General features: G+C 32.1%; 2 protein-coding genes across 2 annotated transcripts; one reads left to right on the top strand and one right to left on the bottom strand.

The window, feature by feature from the left end:
• Nucleotides 1-1,493: 1,493 nt before the first annotated feature.
• On the top strand, nucleotides 1,494-13,897 carry LOC8268658. The gene is made up of 12 exons (XM_002532625.3): nucleotides 1,494-4,385; nucleotides 4,458-4,585; nucleotides 4,692-4,931; nucleotides 5,702-5,831; nucleotides 6,234-6,386; nucleotides 6,552-6,796; nucleotides 6,910-6,979; nucleotides 9,928-10,134; nucleotides 10,539-10,774; nucleotides 11,908-11,986; nucleotides 12,103-12,243; nucleotides 13,042-13,897. The coding sequence occupies exons 1-12, from the start codon at nucleotides 1,725-1,727 to the stop codon at nucleotides 13,216-13,218; spliced, it is 4,467 nt and encodes a 1,488-aa protein (XP_002532671.2). The 5' UTR covers nucleotides 1,494-1,724; the 3' UTR covers nucleotides 13,219-13,897.
• Nucleotides 13,898-15,332: 1,435 nt separating this feature from the next.
• Nucleotides 15,333-19,165, bottom strand: LOC8268657 (eukaryotic translation initiation factor 3 subunit E). Its single transcript, XM_002532624.4, has 8 exons — nucleotides 18,857-19,165; nucleotides 18,624-18,778; nucleotides 18,032-18,259; nucleotides 17,815-17,936; nucleotides 17,135-17,354; nucleotides 16,735-16,877; nucleotides 15,804-15,941; nucleotides 15,333-15,706 (listed from the first exon to the last, which is right to left on the bottom strand). The coding sequence occupies exons 1-8, from the start codon at nucleotides 19,062-19,064 to the stop codon at nucleotides 15,607-15,609; spliced, it is 1,314 nt and encodes a 437-aa protein (XP_002532670.3). The 5' UTR covers nucleotides 19,065-19,165; the 3' UTR covers nucleotides 15,333-15,606.
• Nucleotides 19,166-19,685: the final 520 nt, after the last annotated feature.

Raw genomic sequence — 19,685 nt, 5'->3', positions numbered from 1 at the left:
TTATAGAGTTCAATTATTAATATTTACATGCGTTGTACTAGCATGAAAAATTATCTATTTATTATCTAATTTTGTATTGATAAATAATATAATAAAATAATTTAATTTAAAAAATTAATAATTAAAATTTATTTATTTAATAGTATTACGAGCAATACATATTATTCAAATTAATGAATTATTAACTCGTCATTAAGATTTAATAATAATATTAAAATAATTGATGTGATTTAAATATAAAAGCTTTATAAATTTTTTATAATAATTTAGATAATCTTTTTATATTTTAAAATTCTTAAAAAGTAAATTATCAAGCTTCCATTTAATTATATTTATCGTAAATAATAAAAAGGCCTAAATATATTTTAGACATCTTAATCTAAATATAACATTAGGATTAAAATATTTAATTTTATAATAAAATAAAAAAAGAAAAAGTAATTCATGTCAGATAGTATCTGCTAAATATAATTATTGTAAATTTTATAATTATTTAATTATATTAAAATAATTTTCCAACATATATGAATTTTGATTTTTTTAATAATATATTAATCTTATTTATTGATAACTATATAATTAATAATTACAAATTGTATAAGTTATAACTAGAATTTATTATAGAAAAAGAATTTCATCATTATCTTAAACTATAAATATTTATAATAATAAATCTAAAATATTAATTATTTTATTTTTGAATTATAAAAAATAAAATAATTAATTATATAACAACACATATGAATAAAAAACTAGTATAATATTAAATAATAAGTTAAATACAAATAAACTTTACAAGTTAACCAATAAATCAAACTAAAATTAAAAGTAAAATTGAAATATGAAAACTAAAAAAGGATAAAAGGTCAAATATCTTTTTAAATTTATAGCTCAGTGTCAAAGAAGTCTAATTTTAACTATTTTAATAAATATATCCATAATTTTTATTTAAGGGGCAATAGATCTAAATTTTGAAAAATATATAAATATAGTTATCATACTCATTATTTAAATTAGTTAAATAAAATAAAATATAAATAAATATTATTTTTTAATATTCAAAATAGAATTTAAGTTTAAATTTTAAAATCTTAAATATTGAATTTTTTTATATTATTAAAAAGATTAAAATTAACTATTACCGCATTTATTTTACTACCATTGATTTTGTCAAATCATCATTAACACCATTGATATTGATTTTATAAATTTTAATCAAAATTTGAATTTATTTAACTTTTAAATAAAAATTATAAATCTATTTATTGAAGTTGAGCGAATATTTGATCCCTTCTCCAAACTAAAAAAAACTATAAAGAGAGAAAAAACTAAAACTCCGAATCGGTTAATCGAATTCTCGGTTCGATTTTAAGCGATTTCGGTTCAATATGAACCGTTTATTTTTATTGTTTGGTTCACCCCTGGCTAATAGTGCGACAGCAGGTTAAAAAGAGAAGGGTGCTCTCCCTTTTCTTATTTATATGGAGTATTCAAATTCTACTAAAGAAACAAATAAGGAAAAGAAACGGTATAAAAGCACTCTTTTTGAAGGCTCTGTCACACTCCGCCCTCTCTCTTTTCCTTCAGTTTTCTTCAAACACAAAGCAAACAATAACCCATTTCTCTATTCTACATGGATTCAACGCTAACAATCCAACAAACAATCGAACAATAACCCAAAAACCCCATACGTTTTCCATCCAATCCGTCATCGTGTTACTGTTATGTCGCCAGCGGCAGTGGATATTCAGTCTCCAGGAATCTCCAATTCTTCATCTCTTCAAAGCCCTAATCATAACCCTAATTATGATCATCAGGAGACAATCAAGCCCCCAATTTTTGGCGATGCAAGCGAATTTTATGACAGTAATGGCTTGGCTTCTCGGAACGGGCTGCTGCGGGCGGGCAGGACCCGCCCGAGGATGGTGAAGGTGAGGAAACAGTTGCATCATGGGAAGTTGAAAGCGATATCAGGTGAGTTCGGCTTGGGTGGTTTTAACCCGTTTCAGTTGGCTGCTGAAACTGATTGTAGCAGTAGTAAAAATGGGATTGCAGTAGAGAAATGTGAATTAAAAAATATGAGTTCTGCTTTTGGTGCTAAGAGCAGCAGCAGCAGCAGCAGCGGCAGTAGTAATACTAGTAGTAGTGTATCAATTTTGGATTCTGGGGAGAGAATGTTTTATTTAAATGTGGAACCTTTGAGTTCTAAAGTAGAGTCTGCAACACCAGAGAGCATGGGTTTTGTGTTTGAGGATGAGAAGACTAAGCATTTTAATGAAAATGAGGGACAAGTGGTTTCCAAATCAGATAACGAGGAGCTTGATAGTTCAGGCTTTGTGTTTGGGTCTAAGGAGTGGCATAAAATTATAAATGAGGACAAAGAAGTTTCAAAAGCAGAGAATAGTATCCTTGATAATGTCGGTTTTGTGTTTGGTGCTAGTCATAATAATGTTGAAATACAACCAGAACTGGAAAAGACAGAATCAAGAGAGTGTGGATTGAATTCAGGTTTTCAGTATCTGGGAGGGGTGAGTTTAGAGGCTGAAGTTAAGCATGGGAAGGATAATTTTGTGAGGTTTGAGTTTGAAGCTGCTGAGAGCAATTCAGGGTCAAATTTTAATTTCGAGAAGGGAGATTCTAGTGGCAATGCTGCAATTCCAGATTCTAATAATGTTGGGTTCATTTTTGGTGCTTCTGACAATAATTACTGTACAAATATCTGTGATGCCAATTTTATATTTGGAGCCAGCTGCTTCAATTCGAACGACAAGAAAGAATCTGGTGGAAGTCTTCAAAGTTTGGGCTCTACTGAAACAGGGAAGATGAAAGTTGAGGGTCAAACAGCCCATGGGGTCATCAGTGCTGCACTTAAATCTGACCTTAATGGAACTGGCTGCTGGATGAAGGATAAAGACAAGGTCCCTCATGTACTTGGGAATAGCAGTAAGAAGAGTTCTGGTTCAGGGGAATGCATGGCTACAAATTTTCCTGATGAGATGAAATCGAGCAGTAGAATTTTTGAAAGCTGTAACAGCATGGCAGGAGCTCAAAATGGTACTCTAGATTCTGACATTGATCTTAAGTGTAAACTTCCATTATTTCAGAACATTAGTAATATAGCTAATGTATTTGGCACTAACCCTCTTATGAATCTATATGATGAAATAAAAAAATTGAACATAGATGGTTTTAAGAATGTCGATGAAGCTGTTAATACAGAGGCATCTGCAAATGATGATCCTTTATTTGTGTTCAGAAGCAATAAAATGGCAGAAGCCACTTCTAATGGAAGTTCGGCCTCTACTTATGAGCAGAATTTAGATGGTCTGGCTGGCGCTGCTAAAGGAAATTTTGGCAAACAATTTGAATCCACTGATAAGACTGGAAGATCTAATGTAGGTAGCACTACTATTGGAATTTCTAGTTCTGAGTCATTTACATTTCAGCAAGAACATGCAGTGGGTTCTGCGAAGGGCCATTTATCTCATGGTCAACTGATCAATGGTCCAGAGCTCAATGGAGCTGCTGCATCATCTTCATTCTCATTGTTTAATCTTGAATCCCAAGGAAAGGAAAATAATGAAAGTAGCTCAGATGGGTTAGGAGTGCCATTTACAGATTTCACAACTCCAAAATGGGATCCTTCTTGTTTAAAAGCCAGTTTATTTCCTGAATTAAATAAAAAACTGGAATTCAGTGTAAAGGGTGGATCAAAAAAGGACAAAAAATCAAAGACAATGAGGAGAAAATTGAAGCAACTGTCTCAATATAAGCAACATCAAGAGCAGGATCATTTGGAAAATAAAAACAGTCCCCAAGAGGCTACTAACTCCCCAGGTTGCTATTCCCCTATGGATTTTTCTCCTTATGAGGAGACTGCTGCCACTGAGATATTTTCAAGGGAAACTACCATGACATCGAAAGATTCCATCCACCTAGATAACAATTGTGCATCTTCTGCTTTGCATTCTACAGTGGCTGGCGGTCTTAAAGATGGAGAAATATTAGATCTTGATAAAGGTGATGAGACAAATACAGAGAATTTTGTCTATCATTCTGAAAAGTGCTTCGCCGGTGATTCTCCGGCAAAAGTGTTTGGTTTTGAAATGCCATGCTCTGATCATAATGCTGAGCAGGTACCCAGCAGCTCTGGTGCTGGTGTTGTTTATGCTGAAAATGCATTTGCCTTCAACACCGGAAGCAGCCGGCAAATGCAGTTTGGTTTTGCTTCAGGTTTGGAAGATATAGATGGAAGAAAATTTGCCTTTTCTGCTTCATCTGCTACACCAAAAAGTATATATGCAGCAAAACGCGTGCATAGAAAAAAGAGTAGGAGGAAAGTTGCTAGTGAACCATTTCTTGTTGCTGCAAACTCAAATGTTAAGGTTGGGTCCTCCTCTGTCTGCCTTTTCCATTCTAATTGTCTTGGACTGTTTTCAAATTCCATGACTGTGTAGGATCAAGAAGGAGATTTGAGAACACAAAGAAAATTTGGGAATGATTCTGAAGAAAATGATCAGGTGAAGCAAGGTTCTGCCTCATCTACTGTTGCAATTCAGGAAGCATGTGAGACATGGCGACTCAGGTGCCTTTTTACTTAAAAGTATTGATGTTTAAAAGGTCTTTATTATCAATTCTCAGTATTGTTGGCACAGTAATATATCGATTATGTGGCTTCTTGATTTTTGCAGGGGAAATCATGCTTACAAAAATGGTGATCTGTTGAAAGCTGAAGATTCTTACACGCGCGGTATAAATTCTGTCCCTTCTAGTGAGATATCAGGCTGCTGCCTCAAGCCTCTTGTTATTTGCTATAGCAATCGGGCAGCAACTCGGATGTCTCTTGGAAACATGAGGGAAGCTTTGAAGGATTGTGCAACAGCTGCTGTTCTAGATCCCAGATTTCTCAAAGTTCAGATGAGAGCTGCTAAGTAAGGCCTTTATTTGAGTTACTTTGATCTTATGATTAAACTAGCTTTGCTTGTCGCAACAGTTAACATGTCTTATCAGCCATTTGAGTTACTTTAAAATTGTTAGCATTCAAATTCTTTTTAAAGACTGAAATGTACCAAAATGTGGCGATTCATTAAGTGTCTTGTTCTTCTACTTTAACTTTTATTTCTATTGTTTTTAATGATTATTATTGTTTTAACATTCAGAAATATTTTCTCCTTTCCTCTTATTCTGTTTTTTATTTTATTTTATTTTTTGTTTTCAATTTCTTTTTGGGTTGAGAGAGGCCAGTTCACTTTGATCAGGCATCCATTTGTGCTTTGTGCCTGGGATCCAGGAGCAGCATTTATTTATCTATGGGAATAACAGTGAAGCAAAACGGGAATAAAATATGGGCTCTAGTTCTCACTAATGAGATTAACTTGGTGTGCTTTTATGGTGATAGAGGATGTTTCATAATATCTGTAAGGATCTCGCAGGAGATAAATATTGTCCTTGCTCAAAATTGAACTTGAAAAGTGACCCTTTTATTCAAATATTCAGTTGATTCCTATGGTAAAAACTCTATGGAAATTCACCTGAAGGAAAAGAAAAAAGATAGATTCTGCTAGTACCATGAACTTTGCATAAAATGGAGGTGTTAGTCTGTTAGGAATATTTTGAATCTGGATTATGTAGGTCGTGATGCTACTTGCTCTATACTAAATGAAGTATATATAATACTCAATTCCGGAAATCTTTTTCTCAGTTGTCATCTTGCTCTGGGGGAAGTTGAGAAGGCATATAACTATTTTAGCACGTGCTTGGAATTTGGGGCTGGTGTATGTTTGGATCGAAGAATCACAGTAGAAGCTGCTGATGGCCTGCAAAAATGTCAGGTTTGCATTTGTTTTCTGCTATGTTGGCAGATGTACAGTTTTCAGTCTTCTTGGTAGGCTTACAAACTTATATTTGGATGTGGATAGTTGTTTCCCTTTCTGTATAGTGTTAACTAATGCTAGTATTCATGTTCGTATGCATTAGAATGCACTGTGTTATAAACCTATTTGGTTTCAAAAATTAGAATATGACACAAAATGTATACGAAAATCGTTTTGGAAATAATGATGTGCTCCCAGAAATTGTTTGTTCTTTTTCCTAGTTAATGATGTTATATGACATGGTTTTGATTCCTCTTATTTTGTGCCTTCACATGTGCATCTATGTTTGCATGTGCATGCTCGTGAGCAAGAGCTCAAAATTGTGCAACTTATTTGGTGATTTTGCTTTCTTGCTTGCAGAAAGTGGTCGAGTATATAAATCAGTGTGACAAACTTTTGGATAGAAGGACATCTGATGCAGCACGTAATGCTTTAGATATAATTGCAGATGCCTTGTCAATTAGTCCATATTCAGAAAGACTACTGGAAATGAAAGCTGAGTTTATGTTCATGGTCTGTGATGTTTCAGAATTGGGCTCTCTCCTTTTCCTTTGTCCTTTTTTCCATTATTAAATTAGTGAATCATTTCGAAGACTGACAGCTCATATAATAAATGTATTTCATCTGTTCACTTCTGAGTTTTGGTCTCAGCATGGGCACCTTTGGTCTATCTTGCAGTTACAGAGGTATGAAGAGATGATTCAGCTGTGTGAGCAGACTCTGCATGCTGCTGAAAAGAATTTCGCTTCATCTGGCATTGAAGACCAGCTTGTGGTTAGGGATGGTTCTCAAAATGAATGTCACTCATTTGCAAGGCTGTGGAGGTGGCGCTTAATATCAAAGTCTTACTTCTATTTGGGAAGGCTTGAAGTGGCTCTTGATTTTCTTGAGAAGTTGGAGCGAATTGGATCTACAAGTGATAAGTAATGCCTATTTTTTTCGATGCAAAGCTAATTTTTATATTTCTGTTTTGCAACTTTTTTGGGGCTTCCTTTTTATTATGGTTTTGTAGGTTCTGATAAGATTCATTATGTAGGAATGCAAATAAGATACTGGAATCATCTGTCTCATTGGCGGTTACAATACGTGCTCTTGTTAATTACAAGGTATCTTGTTGGTTGCTTTCAAATTCATGTTCTATATTTATGTGCTACTCCAAATATATGTGCTACCTTATTTATGTGAACCTCTGTGAGTTTTGTTATTCGAAATTATGTCCTGCTGCCTTAGCTATATGAAACTGACTTGTGTGCTTGAAAGGTTGTTTTGTTGTTTGTTTCCTTTCTTTTGGGTCTGTCACTGAGGATTGACTACATTTAGAGCATTTGAAAAGAAAAATAGAGGGTGTTAATTGTCTGGCAGCTGTACAAGTGCAACGGGAAAAATTTTGGGCCCGCAACCATGATGTTGTTTTTTGAGGTTCAAGTCCAGTAATTTTGTGATAGAGTAGTGTGAAGGAGAGGACAAATTCTAGAGTTTATTTTCTAAATCCTGTATTAGTGTGAATAAAGCGAGATCTATTTATCTTTTAAATTTGTTAACAAAAAAATCTTGCAGCTGAATGTATTTTGGTTAATATGCTTCGGAAATTAGTATTTAATGGCCTTGCTACTGACCATGGACTATTCAATTGTATCCTTTTCTTATTTCCTTCTCTGACATTCTCCTTCCTCCCCCACTTAGCCTGTTCAATCTCTTTGACATATATGTCTTACTTAACCATATAATTTTGTTTTCATCATCTGTTACAATCATCCAATGATACTTTGGAGGAGATGACGATCTAACAAGTTGAACATTGAGATCTATGTAATTAGGAACATAGGCTGGATATAAGATCAACGAGCAAAGTAATATAAGGAGTTTGTATAGGATTTTATGGCGGATTTATGCACCCGGCTTTTCCTTGATGGCTGAATTGTTATGTGATGATGCTTTTGAAGGAATGGAGTTGATTTCTTGAGAATAAATAACTAATTCATTATATACTAGTAAATCTTAGTAAATTTGTCCTCCTCCATAGACTTTTCCATTTTGTTCTTGGATGCCCAAAGTAACTGAGATCTTAAAAGTATACAGGGAGAGCATTTGAAGAGAAGTAGATCTAGAAAGTGCCAACCATGGGTGAGCAGACATAGTGACACCAAATCAACTAACCATTTGATTCTTCACAGTCAATGATCTTCAGCATAGATTTTATTCTTTTATTCTCATTTTATTTTCTTTTTATTCACGTTTTCTCCTCATGTGTTTTTGTGTTGTAGATCTTGTCGGAATTAGTAATGTGATGGTGGTGTTGTCCGTTAGCTTTTAATTGATTATTATTTCACTGAGATTCTACCATATCGAATTTTAAAATATATAAAAATTGGATCTTTTGTGTAGTAAATGAAAACTGAATGGGATTTTATTTTCAATTTTGAAGTGTATCAGACTTGGCCTTAGTGCTTTTAAGAGTTGAATATATGATTTTTTTTTTTTTTTCATAATTTGTTTAAGCATTAAAATGAAAACCTGGGTGTGAACAGTGGCTACTGAGAGAAAGTAGTTTTTATTTATTTATTAATTTTATTTTTTTGAGTTAAAGGTAAATTGAAATTTCAAATTTCCTTGAAGCTTTTGACTGACAGCAAGATGTACCATAGGTCCATAACCTGAGGATGATATTGTAAATGAAATTAAACCTGATAATTAGATATTAGAAACACAAGCCTAGTAATGTCTTATGTCAAAACCTCATGAGGCAGGCAGGCAGGAGAGGAAAGGTGGGAGAGAATGTTAATTTACCATTTCATAAATACATGATGTGTCCTACTATTAGATGGATGTACATGGATTGATATGCAGCTCTTATATAGCTGTCTTAATACCTCTGATATTTTTCTTATCTGTACTTGCATTTCTACAATTCTGCCCCTTACTAGTATACTTCTAACTCATCACTTCAATTCAAACTCAATTATTAGCATTTCTCATCTCAAGTATCCTGTATTCTCTGATCCTTTCCAGATTTCCTTTGTTGCTTTATTTTTTCTCTTTTTCTTTTTTTTTTTTATGCTGACATGTACTCTCTGAGTTTCTTGCTTTTACCAAAATAAAGAAATCAATTATTTATGTTGTGTCATGAAAAACTATATCGTGTAGTGTTGTGAGAATTATATCTATTCTGTGCTTTTGCATCTCCCTGGTATTGGTATTCATCTTGTGTGAATGACCATGAATTTCTGTATTTATTTTGTTTATTGTGACGTTTTCTTTTTGATGAATTTATAATAGATGTTGAGTGATGCCAGTTTACTCACACACCAAATTTTGTTCTTTTTCTTGGTCGAGAGTATCATTATGTAGGGGGACTTTTCTCTTTTTCAAATAAAAAAAAATTTAACACGTGTTTATTAGAAGTGTTTATGTTTTTCTTTTTTAACGTCTTTGACTTACTGCTTAAAAAACAAAACTCTTTTTTAAGAAAAAACTATTATTTGTTTTTATGGTTTTTATTTCTTTTTTTTCCTCCTTCACATTCTGTTCCATTTTTATCTTATTTTTTTCTTCCTCTTTTCTCTCCTCACGTCCTATCTCTTTGTTCTTTTAATCAGATTTTGATTTGAAATTGAGTAAAATAAGAACTATTTTATTAATATAATAAATGAAAAATATTAAATAGTTGTTAGTTTTCTTATAAGTATGAAGTAAAAAATAAAAATAAAAAATGTTATCAAACTAACTCGTATCTTTTGGTTTTGTGGACATGGAAGATTACTTTTAACTCTGGATTTGGCTATTGCTGAAATGATGGTTGGAGTTATAGATTTCTGAATCTGCCACTTGTGTAACATTGTTTGATATCCTTAATCTACAGTGCAAAGCACAAAATTCCAAATTCTTATGCTGGTATATCAGTTTCTTGTGATGGCTCTTTATTATCAGGTTCTCTGGCAGTTTTCTTGTAGAGTTGTAATGAATTATAATGTTACGATCTAAATGGGTGCCTTTTGAAATATCAGCATGCTTCCTGCTTAAATGGTAAATTTACTTTAAATTCTTGCAATTGTAGAGTGCAGGCAATGAAGCTGTTCGATCAGGAAGATATACAGAAGCACTAGAACATTACACTGCTGCTATATCAAGCAATATTGAATCACGCCCTTTTGCAGCAATCTGTTTTTGCAACCGTGCTGCAGCACATCAAGCCTTGAGCCAAATTGCTGATGCTATTGCTGATTGTAGTCTAGCCACTGCCCTTGATGGAATTTACTCTAAGGTTTACTTTTAAAGACATATTTTGTTATTGGCTAATTTATATCCATTTTAATGAAGAATAATTAAATATTTGGTTAATATCTGTTTTAGGTCCTCTGGATTTTTTGTATTTGCCAAAAACAGTAAATAATGAATCTTGATTCACTTCCAGGCACATAAACTTCCAACTTATTAATTTTCTTGTATGTGCTCTGTATAGGTTGCCCTATATTTTCCTTCAGTTTTAAAATTTGTTTCTCAGCTGAAGTTTTGAATTTCAGTTTGTATGCCTGATAATTACTGACTTGCAAGCTAGAAATTTAACCTAATTACAGCAGGTGTGATCCTTGATGATGTTGTTTAAATTGTGAAGTTTTGAGCAACCTATAGGATATTTTTGTGCCTGATTGCTGTATCCTTGCTCAGGCAGTTGCCAGGAGAGCCACCTTACATGAGATGATCAGAGACTTTGGACAAGCTGCTAGTGACCTCCAAAGACTCATAAGTGTTCTTGAAAATACATCTGATGGAAAAGGTAGACAGTTTGCCACACCCAGTAAATCCATCAGCAGCACAAAAGAATTGAGGCAAGCTCATCGGCGTCTATCCTTGATGGAAGAGGAAGCTAAGAAAGGAATTCCATTGGATTTATACCTTATTTTGTAAGTACTTCATTCAATTGGAGCTTTCAATATCCCTATTACTTTAGTCCTGGAGCAATTAGTTTTTGAATCATTGTAGATGTTACATTTAGGAAATAATAGAAATCCCAATTTTTTACTTTGAGCAGTTACCCACTTTTTTTCAATTAAATCTGTGTCAATGCTTTGATATTTTGGTGGATCTTAGAATCAGAATATAGTTTGTACTGAAAGTTATTTTGCACTTGCTATGGCTTTAAAAAGCAAAGCCTATTTTTCAGCAAACTTAATTAATGTGTGAATGACTAAAAGATCCAAACCTTTAATTAAATTTTCAATTATGGTCAATCCTTTTGGATTTGTTAACTTATATACGTGGCATTTTTAGATTTGTATGAATTATAGCCAAACTGAGATGGAAGCATGCCAAAACTCTCAAATTGCTGAATAACTTGCAATTTTATTCATAAATTTTTTATTTTAACATTTGTTAGGAGGGGGAGGGGAGTGGGGAGAGAAAAGTGGAGAGGCAGAATGAAAAGCATTTTCTACTTTTTAAGTGTTAATTTTGCTAGTTATTAAAATATATTCAATCTTTTTTTAAGGGTGCATTGTAAATGCTAACTTTTGAAAAACATTATGCCATGTTAGCCATCTGAAATTTTAGCATTTCTTTTCAAACTTGGCTATTATTAAAACCAATATGAAAGATGTAATTGTATATTTCACCAGAGCTTGAATTTCTGTTACTATTGACCCTTAAATATTCATTCTGTCTTTGTCTAGTGTTCTGGAAGCTAGAATATTGATTTTGCTATTATCCCTTAATTGTTCCTTTTCTCTCTGTTTACTGGGCCCTTTTATGCTTAACTGTTATTGATAAGCACAGAAACTTCATTCTGGCAAATCTGTCCTGTGATATTATTCCCTATTTCTGTCATCTCACTGGGCATTGTATTTTTATGTAACAAATAACATATTATACTAGGTGGTATATGTGTTTAGATTGAGGGACATAAAAAATGAGATAAGACAGCAGGCATTAGACCTAGGATGATATGGGGTGAAGCAGTCAAAATATATTTAGCTTTCGCAGATCTTCTAAGGATATAGCGCTACACAACCCTTTGTTTAACTACCAACTATAATGCCAGGGGAGTGAAACAATCTGACTCAGCAGCTGATATTAAAAAGGCGTACCGTAAAGCGGCACTCAGACATCATCCAGACAAGGTAAAGCCTCTATATCTGCGAATTTCTCTGCAGTATGACTATTAGACTTTTTTTCCAGTTTATCGTATTTTATTTTTCTCTCCTTTTTTTAATTCAAGAATTTTTCTGGTTTATAGGCTGGTCAGTTCCTTGCAAGAAGTGAGAGTGGAGAAGAGGGGAGACTTTGGAAGGATATTGTCCAGGAGGTACACATGGATGCTGACAGGTTATTTAAAATGATTGGAGAAGCATATGCAGTGCTCTCAGACCCCACTAAGGTCTGGTATCCATTTGATTCTTACTTGAGAGATTATATTTCGTTCTTGTGCACTAGAACCATTTCCCCCTAATCTTCTATTTTGCGAATTGTGCATGCTAATCGTCACATCTTCAGTCTAGATTTTTTTTAAATACCCAAATATAATTTAGGATTAAAGCTTAGTTGAGTTGAGTTGAGTTGTAGTCTGCCTGTGTTTTGTGCGGCTATAGTAGTACTAATTAGATGGGCACTTTGCTGGAATGATCTTAAACTTGCTTGTATAAATCAGAGGATGAAAATGTCACTGTTTACCTTTTCTTTTTTCCTTTCCCCTTTCCCTTTTAATTTGTTTTCTTGTAAACTACTTACAGGCAGTATTAAGTCTTACTAATCTCCTATTAGGAATTGCTTTTTTGGCATCTGAGCTAAGGAAATTTATTTTCTTCACTAATGGTAGCATATGACTGGATGCATTTTAAGATGAGATTTGAAATTATGGGATATTGTTGCACCATATCCAGTTTTCCAATTACTGAAAATTGTACTGGAAACGTCAGGACTGCTGTACTTTGACTAACTTCATGAACTGTAAACTTTCCTATGACCCACTTGTTATTTTTTTAATTCATAAAATCCCCATGTCCAATATTCAACATTAAAGTTATATCTAGTGACATAGTTATATCATCTTCTGGAAATTCTAATTGGTTTATCAGCTATCAGAGACGAGCATAATTATTCTTGCTGTGTTTGTTTTTATCAGTACATCTTTGACTTCACTTTATACTTTAAGGCTGATTCATTTCTGTTAAAACAGCGGTCAGAATATGATCTTGACGAGGAAATTAGAAAGGCATCAAAGGAATACAATGGAAATCACCCACCCAGAAGGCCATCATCAGATTATCATAGCTATTCATATGGTAGGAATGACCATCGACGGAATTGGCAGGATACTTGGAGGACATATGGTCATTCACGTTCTCGCTGGTAACAAGCACACCGAAATCCTGGAATTTAAGTGCAAGGAAAGCTTGAAGATGATTTTGGTTAAATGAGGTTACGCAGCTAGTCAATAGCCAACCTATCTGACAACTCAGCCTCACAAGGCCATGCCATCACTAAGGTTCCCTAACTTTCAGATTCTGTCTTACTGGTCCATGAACGGACCAAACTCCATCGGTGAATTTAGCCTCGGAATGAATTGAATCAGAAGTGATAGCTATTTGCGTAAGATTCATTGCTTCTAGCAAACATGGAGTATTTCAAGTTCAAGGATTTACGACTTGCAGAGTTAATATGAAAGTTTCACCATACTGAAGATTAAACAGGAGATGAGGGAGAACAGTTTGTCATGAAAGGCAAAGTTTATACAATCTGTTTTTTACCTTGCCTTTGTGGCTCAGAAAATTAGGAATATGAAGGAAGAATTGGGGGTTTCTTCATGTACTTCCAACTCCGAGTCTTATAGAAACACAACTTCATAGAAATTGCCATCCATATTATAATTTTTGTAATATAGAATGGAAAATAATGTAATACAATATGTGTCCCTTTAGATTTTCAATTGAGCATCGGATGCTACAGGATAATCATGTAATCTAGTCATTGTCCTCTCCCAAACGCACGTCGATCTACCAATAATGCAGATTTAGACAGGTTCTTAGGCAACACATTGAAGTTCTAATAATGCTAAAACTGTATGAATAATTCCTATATGAATAATTCTTGCTTGAAACTGTCATGCTCTGTTGTTTGAAATTTATTAAAAAGTTCATCTTGTTTGAGAGAAAAGACACCAGAAAAAAAGAAATAAATATAATAAAATTAAAAGAGTTATTTTAATGTTATAAGAAATTAGACTTTAAAAATTTTTGTACAAGTCATGATGTATTTAATATAAATTTTTAAAGACTTTTACAAAGTCTATAAAAAATAGAAAGTATTTAATTACAACTTTTATAAAGTCTTTAAAAATAATTTAGTATTTAAGAAGTCATTGACTTTTATAGACATATAATTTTATATAATTTTATGCATTATTTCATCAAGATTTCAATAGTTTTTTTGTTTAAAAAAAACTTATCTTTCTCTTTTTCAAATTTTTTAGTATTATTGTCTTCATCTCTTTACTATATTTTCCATTTTAAGAGATAAAAAATTAGATGAAATTTTAGAAGTTAAAAATTATTTGCTAATAATATTTCTCTGTACTCACACATATAAAAATTTAATTAAAATTTTTAAATTTAGTTTTAAAAAAGCCCTCAAAAAAATATAAATCTAAAATGAATCATTTAATGAATTATTTTGAGAAAATATGAGCAAACAACCCTACCATATTAGACTTCTAGGTTTTATTGGAAAAATTATTTGGATAATTTTTTTTAATCGGTTTAAGTATTTATCAAATAATTTAGTAAGTATGATTATTATTAGTTAAGTATTTGTTAAATAAATAATAAACAAAATATAATAGGTATAACATGAATTTGGTGGTTTAATTGGAGACAAATTGTAATATATGATAAATTTTTTAAAAAAGAATAATTTTCTTGATAAAAAAATAATATTCATGTTGTAATAAAAAATTTAAAATTGGTAAAAGTCCATTATTTTCATATTACATTATATGAAATAATATTTAAAATAAATATAAAAAATTAAAATAAAATAATAAAAATAAAATAACTAAATTTATTTTTAAATAATTAAATAATAGATAAATAATAGTATGTGAAAATCAATAAGAATATATGCTCTTTAAAAGCAATTCATTTACAAAAAATCTATAAAAATCTTTAAAAATCTTAATTAAATCCATCCTCCTTAGATTTACAAATAAATTTTATTAATTTCAACTTAACAAAATGTTAATAATCATTTTACAATCTAATTGTCAACAACATTTCATACTTTTGGTGATTAAATGACATTTCCAGACCAAAAAATGCTCATAGGAGAAATCTGAGATTAAATTATGCGTATGATTTGGTTATCCTTTGGATCAATCACTCTTCAGCACTCAGTACTTTTCTCCATTTACAGCCACAATCATGGACTCACCGACAGGGGCACCAATTTAACATATGATGATGAATGACAACATACACAAGGAAATGAATTTTCACAAGCATTAACTCTTCATGAATTTTCACAAAATCTGATCTTTGCATGTACTAACAAGCTAATGGAGATGCCTCCTTTAAAGATAAACCATCTTTCTCAATTAATAATTTCTCAACCTCTACTCTATTAGAAATACTTCTCCGACAAGATCAGTACAATTTCTGCAGTTTGAATCTGATCTTTTAACCAAATGAACAACATCCTGATAACAAAAACTGACAACAATAAATCCTGAAAAGTGCACCAAGAAAATTCATCGAGCAGCTTGGGTCTGGGAATGCTCTAGAAGCTGATTAACTAACTTGTAAGTACGCCCTGACAACCCCTTGGTGTGATCTATCAATTGCTCATACCTGGTACGAGTATAAATTAGAAAATGGTATTTTAGCTCATGATAAAAACAGAAAAGAAAACTCGGCATAAAGGTTACTAAAAGGTATGTGATCTTACACGTTAGGATGATTAGGCTCCATGATAACAGTTCCTGATTTTGAATCAATCTTAGCATCAAGCTTTGAGCTTCGTATCAGATTTACGATCCATCTCTCAGCCTCCTCATAGTTTAGATTCAATTTCTCTGCAAGGATTCTGCCATGCATAGCAAATTCAACGTGATTAGCAAAATAGAGGGGAGCATTAAAATTTCAATGTGTTCCAATTACCAAACAACAATACATATTGAGGCTCTAGTTTGGCTCATTACTCATTTTGATCCCGAACATAATATATTCACTAGGAAACAAAATTACAGCAATAATTTGCTAATGTATCCAAAACAATGCTAATATGAAATATAACAAGGATCTTTATAAAATAAAATTAGCTTACTTTGGATGGTAAGAGTCCATTGTTTAGCTTACGGTAAAAGTCCATTGTTTTGGATGCTAATATTTTATTTTACACCAATAATGCAGACAAACAATTAAAGTTTCTGAGAGAAAAAGAAGAAAGATTCATTTGCTGAGTTTTGCTGCAAATTTCCATTTGGCTGAAATCTCATGTCTGCTGAACATTTAATTTTGAAATATTTTGTTTCCAGTGTCACATAGATATTTGAAAAATTATTCATATTTATTGAAGGAAAAAAAAGAAAGAAGAAACAAGGTTAACTATATTTGAAAATAAACAACTTTCCAGTAAAAACATGTTTTACTGGGACTCCATATTTATTCTTGCAAACATTTTGTAGTCTTGAATCTTAAAAAAGTCGGAGAGTTCTTGGAATGTTTCATGGGATAAATAAGATTAGCATCAAGAAAGAATCTAACACATTTTGCACCAACATGTACAAGAAAAACGAACCAGATTAGAAAGGGAAAGCAGACATTCAGATTAGATCATAAAAGTGGAACTTTAGTAAAGATTTCAAATCTGTACTTACCCCATGTCAATGCGTTGATGTATACGGCAATAAGTTTCAAAGATGAACAAGCGAGCATTTTCAAGGAACTCGTCTCTGAGTGGCACAGTAGAAAAGTTGCCATCTTCAACCCGTTTAGCAAGGAATGGGTCATTTAAAATCACCTATAACAGGATATCAAGTTAATGCAATCCTAGGCATAATAAACAAAAACAACGCTTTTCAGAAGACCTCACAACATAACCTCCCAGTAACAGCAGTCAGAAATACTCCCCCCAAGAGAGAGAGAGAGAGAGAGCAAAATAAAATATAACAAGCATCCAAAACAATGGTAAACCTTTCAACAAGGATGATGAGCTAGTGTCTATATTAAAGTATTAGCAGCTAGCAAGGCAATCACACTAGGGCAGAGGAAGCTTACTTCTTCACATTCTTTCATCTTCTTTTGAGCTCCATCAAAGTCATAATTAACGTAGACACATGCTAAAAATTCTGTGATGGGATCTTTATATGAATGTTGCTCTTGCTGTATGACCTTTATGAATTCTTTGAACTGAGGTCTTCTCCTTTTGTTCACAATGAATGCAGTTGCTAGGTACCTCAAAAGGTGGGGAGCATTGGTTTGAATGGCATTAAGATACCTGAAAAAGTAACAATATTCCATTTTCTTATAAGTTCTAAAACAAAAGATTAAAAGAAAAAACAGGGGCACATTGTACTAGTACAAAGAAAAACACTGCTCAGTTTATCATATTTCAGGCTAAATAAGATCCCAAGAAGGAACTAGCATCAGTGTTTTAACAGTACGGAATCTACTTATGCAGTAAAAGGTTGACGATTACAGAATCTATGATTGGTATATCTATTAGTCAAGTAGGCTATTGCAGCAGTAATTCGTTAGTTGCAATGAAACAGTACATTAACAGTGTACTTTCCAGACAAATACAGATGTTCAAAGAAAGGATAATAAGAAAAAGCTTTAGAAATTGGATCCCATTCATTTGGAGAAAGACTGTCAAAAAAGCTCAAGAAACAATATAAAGTCCAAGCAACTCAACACAAACACATAATAAAAGAAAAAAAAGGATAAAAACACCCTACTTGTCCTGATTAAACAAGTCAATGATTTGTGTTCTTCCATTGTCATGGTTGAAAAAGATGAAAAGACTCCAATGCATCAACCATATTCGAGTTTGCACCTGATTCAATGGCGATGAGAAATTCTGAAACAAAAACCACAGGCCAACATATTTATTATTAAACAACACAAAACAAACATCATGGCAAGAAATGGGGAAAGGAAAGTTACAGAAACAACCTTTGAATCAATTATTTCTTTCAGCCTATTAAGTTCTTCAAGAGCAATATCCCAGTTCTGCATCAGTATCTCAGCTGCCAACTTCCCCCACAATGCACTCAAACTCCTTTCACTGTTAGTGCATAAGGCCCTATACTGATACAGATAGTCAGCTGCACCAGAGTAGTTTCCACATTCAAACTGAAATTTTGCATACTGATAAAGCGCCTCAATCTGTTCTGGACCAATCTGTTTACAAACAAGTAATAATTACTTTGAATCCAAATTCAACAGAGCAACACAAACTACAACTGTTATATAACTAGATAGTAGACCCTTACTAAATGTAGAGAAAAGGGTAAAAATTACTTTAAAAAAAAACTGTAGCAATTTTCTTTTTCTTTTGGTAATGAAATTAAGCAAGCGACTTGCTAGTAACAGTTTTTTTTTTCTTTGGTAAAATTTCAAGCTTACAATATTCATTAATATTAAAGCATTGAGTCCAAATTTTGCAAAATGTTAAAATCACAAACAAATACATTTTATTTAATGAATACTCATTAAACCAGAACTATGAAAAGAATAAAAAGAATAGAAGAAAAAAAAAAAGAACCTGGTAACGGTCATTAAGCATCTGAAGGTTATACTGTTTATCAGCTCTCAATTCCTGAACAGCATTAGCATTCTGCAAAAAATCAACAAGAGGCGCGGCGCCCTCCTCCAACGCCTTCAATCTAGCCACAACTTCAGCTCTTCTCTCAATCATATCTAACACAAATAAATAAAACCCATTATTTATATAAACACATAAAATTATCTAACTGTAAAAGATTTGAAAATCATTACCTTGAGGGACGTCTTCAGTGTGGTAAAGACTCTTATGGATGTCCATAGCGTAATCGACCATGTTTGTTTTGCTCAAAAGTTCAATTTTTGATTTAAATATTTGATCTTCTGGGTATAGTTGGCGTTCTTGGAGAAACTCTAATAATGGAAACACTAAGTGCCTGTCCAGATTTGGTGCTATTCTTGGTGTTAGATCGTATGTAGCCATGGCTGCTGCTGCTGCTGCTGGAGAAGCGGAAGAGAAGGAAAGAGAGCAAAGTAGGGTTCTTTTTAGGATTTTATTACGTCGTTTTGGTTTGGGCTAATATTCGTTTTGCTTTCATTTTTTCTTTATTATGTAAAAAAATGTGTATCATTATTTTTTTTCTTTCTAACAGATTTAAATCTTTTTTTTTTATTTCCGGTGGTAATCTTTATATTAATGAAATATAATTAAGAGTATTTAAATATAAAAAAATTATTTAAATTAATAATTTTTATATTTTATTTTTATTAATAAAAATTAAAATTATAAATATCAAATAATTAAGTGTATATAAATATAAACATATAATATATTTATTTAATTTTAAATAAAAAATAAAATTTATTTTTTATATATAAGAGCTAAATAAAAAGTTTATTATATTTTATAAATAAAAAATCCATTAAAATTTTATTCATATAGTTATGTAAGTAAAAAATTAATATTATGAAGATGTATTGAAAAACTTTAAAATTTAATCCGAATTAAAACATTCTATTAGTGTTTTTATTTTATTTTAAAAAATATAATTATTTAATAAAAATTTATAACGTTAATCTTTTATACATGTGAATTGAATATCTG

Source organism: Ricinus communis, chromosome 10, assembly GCF_019578655.1.
Source record: "Ricinus communis isolate WT05 ecotype wild-type chromosome 10, ASM1957865v1, whole genome shotgun sequence".
Taxonomy (NCBI): domain Eukaryota; kingdom Viridiplantae; phylum Streptophyta; class Magnoliopsida; order Malpighiales; family Euphorbiaceae; genus Ricinus; species Ricinus communis.
Note: the sequence above shows the minus strand (reverse complement) of the source record. Positions and strands in the feature narration are given on the sequence as shown.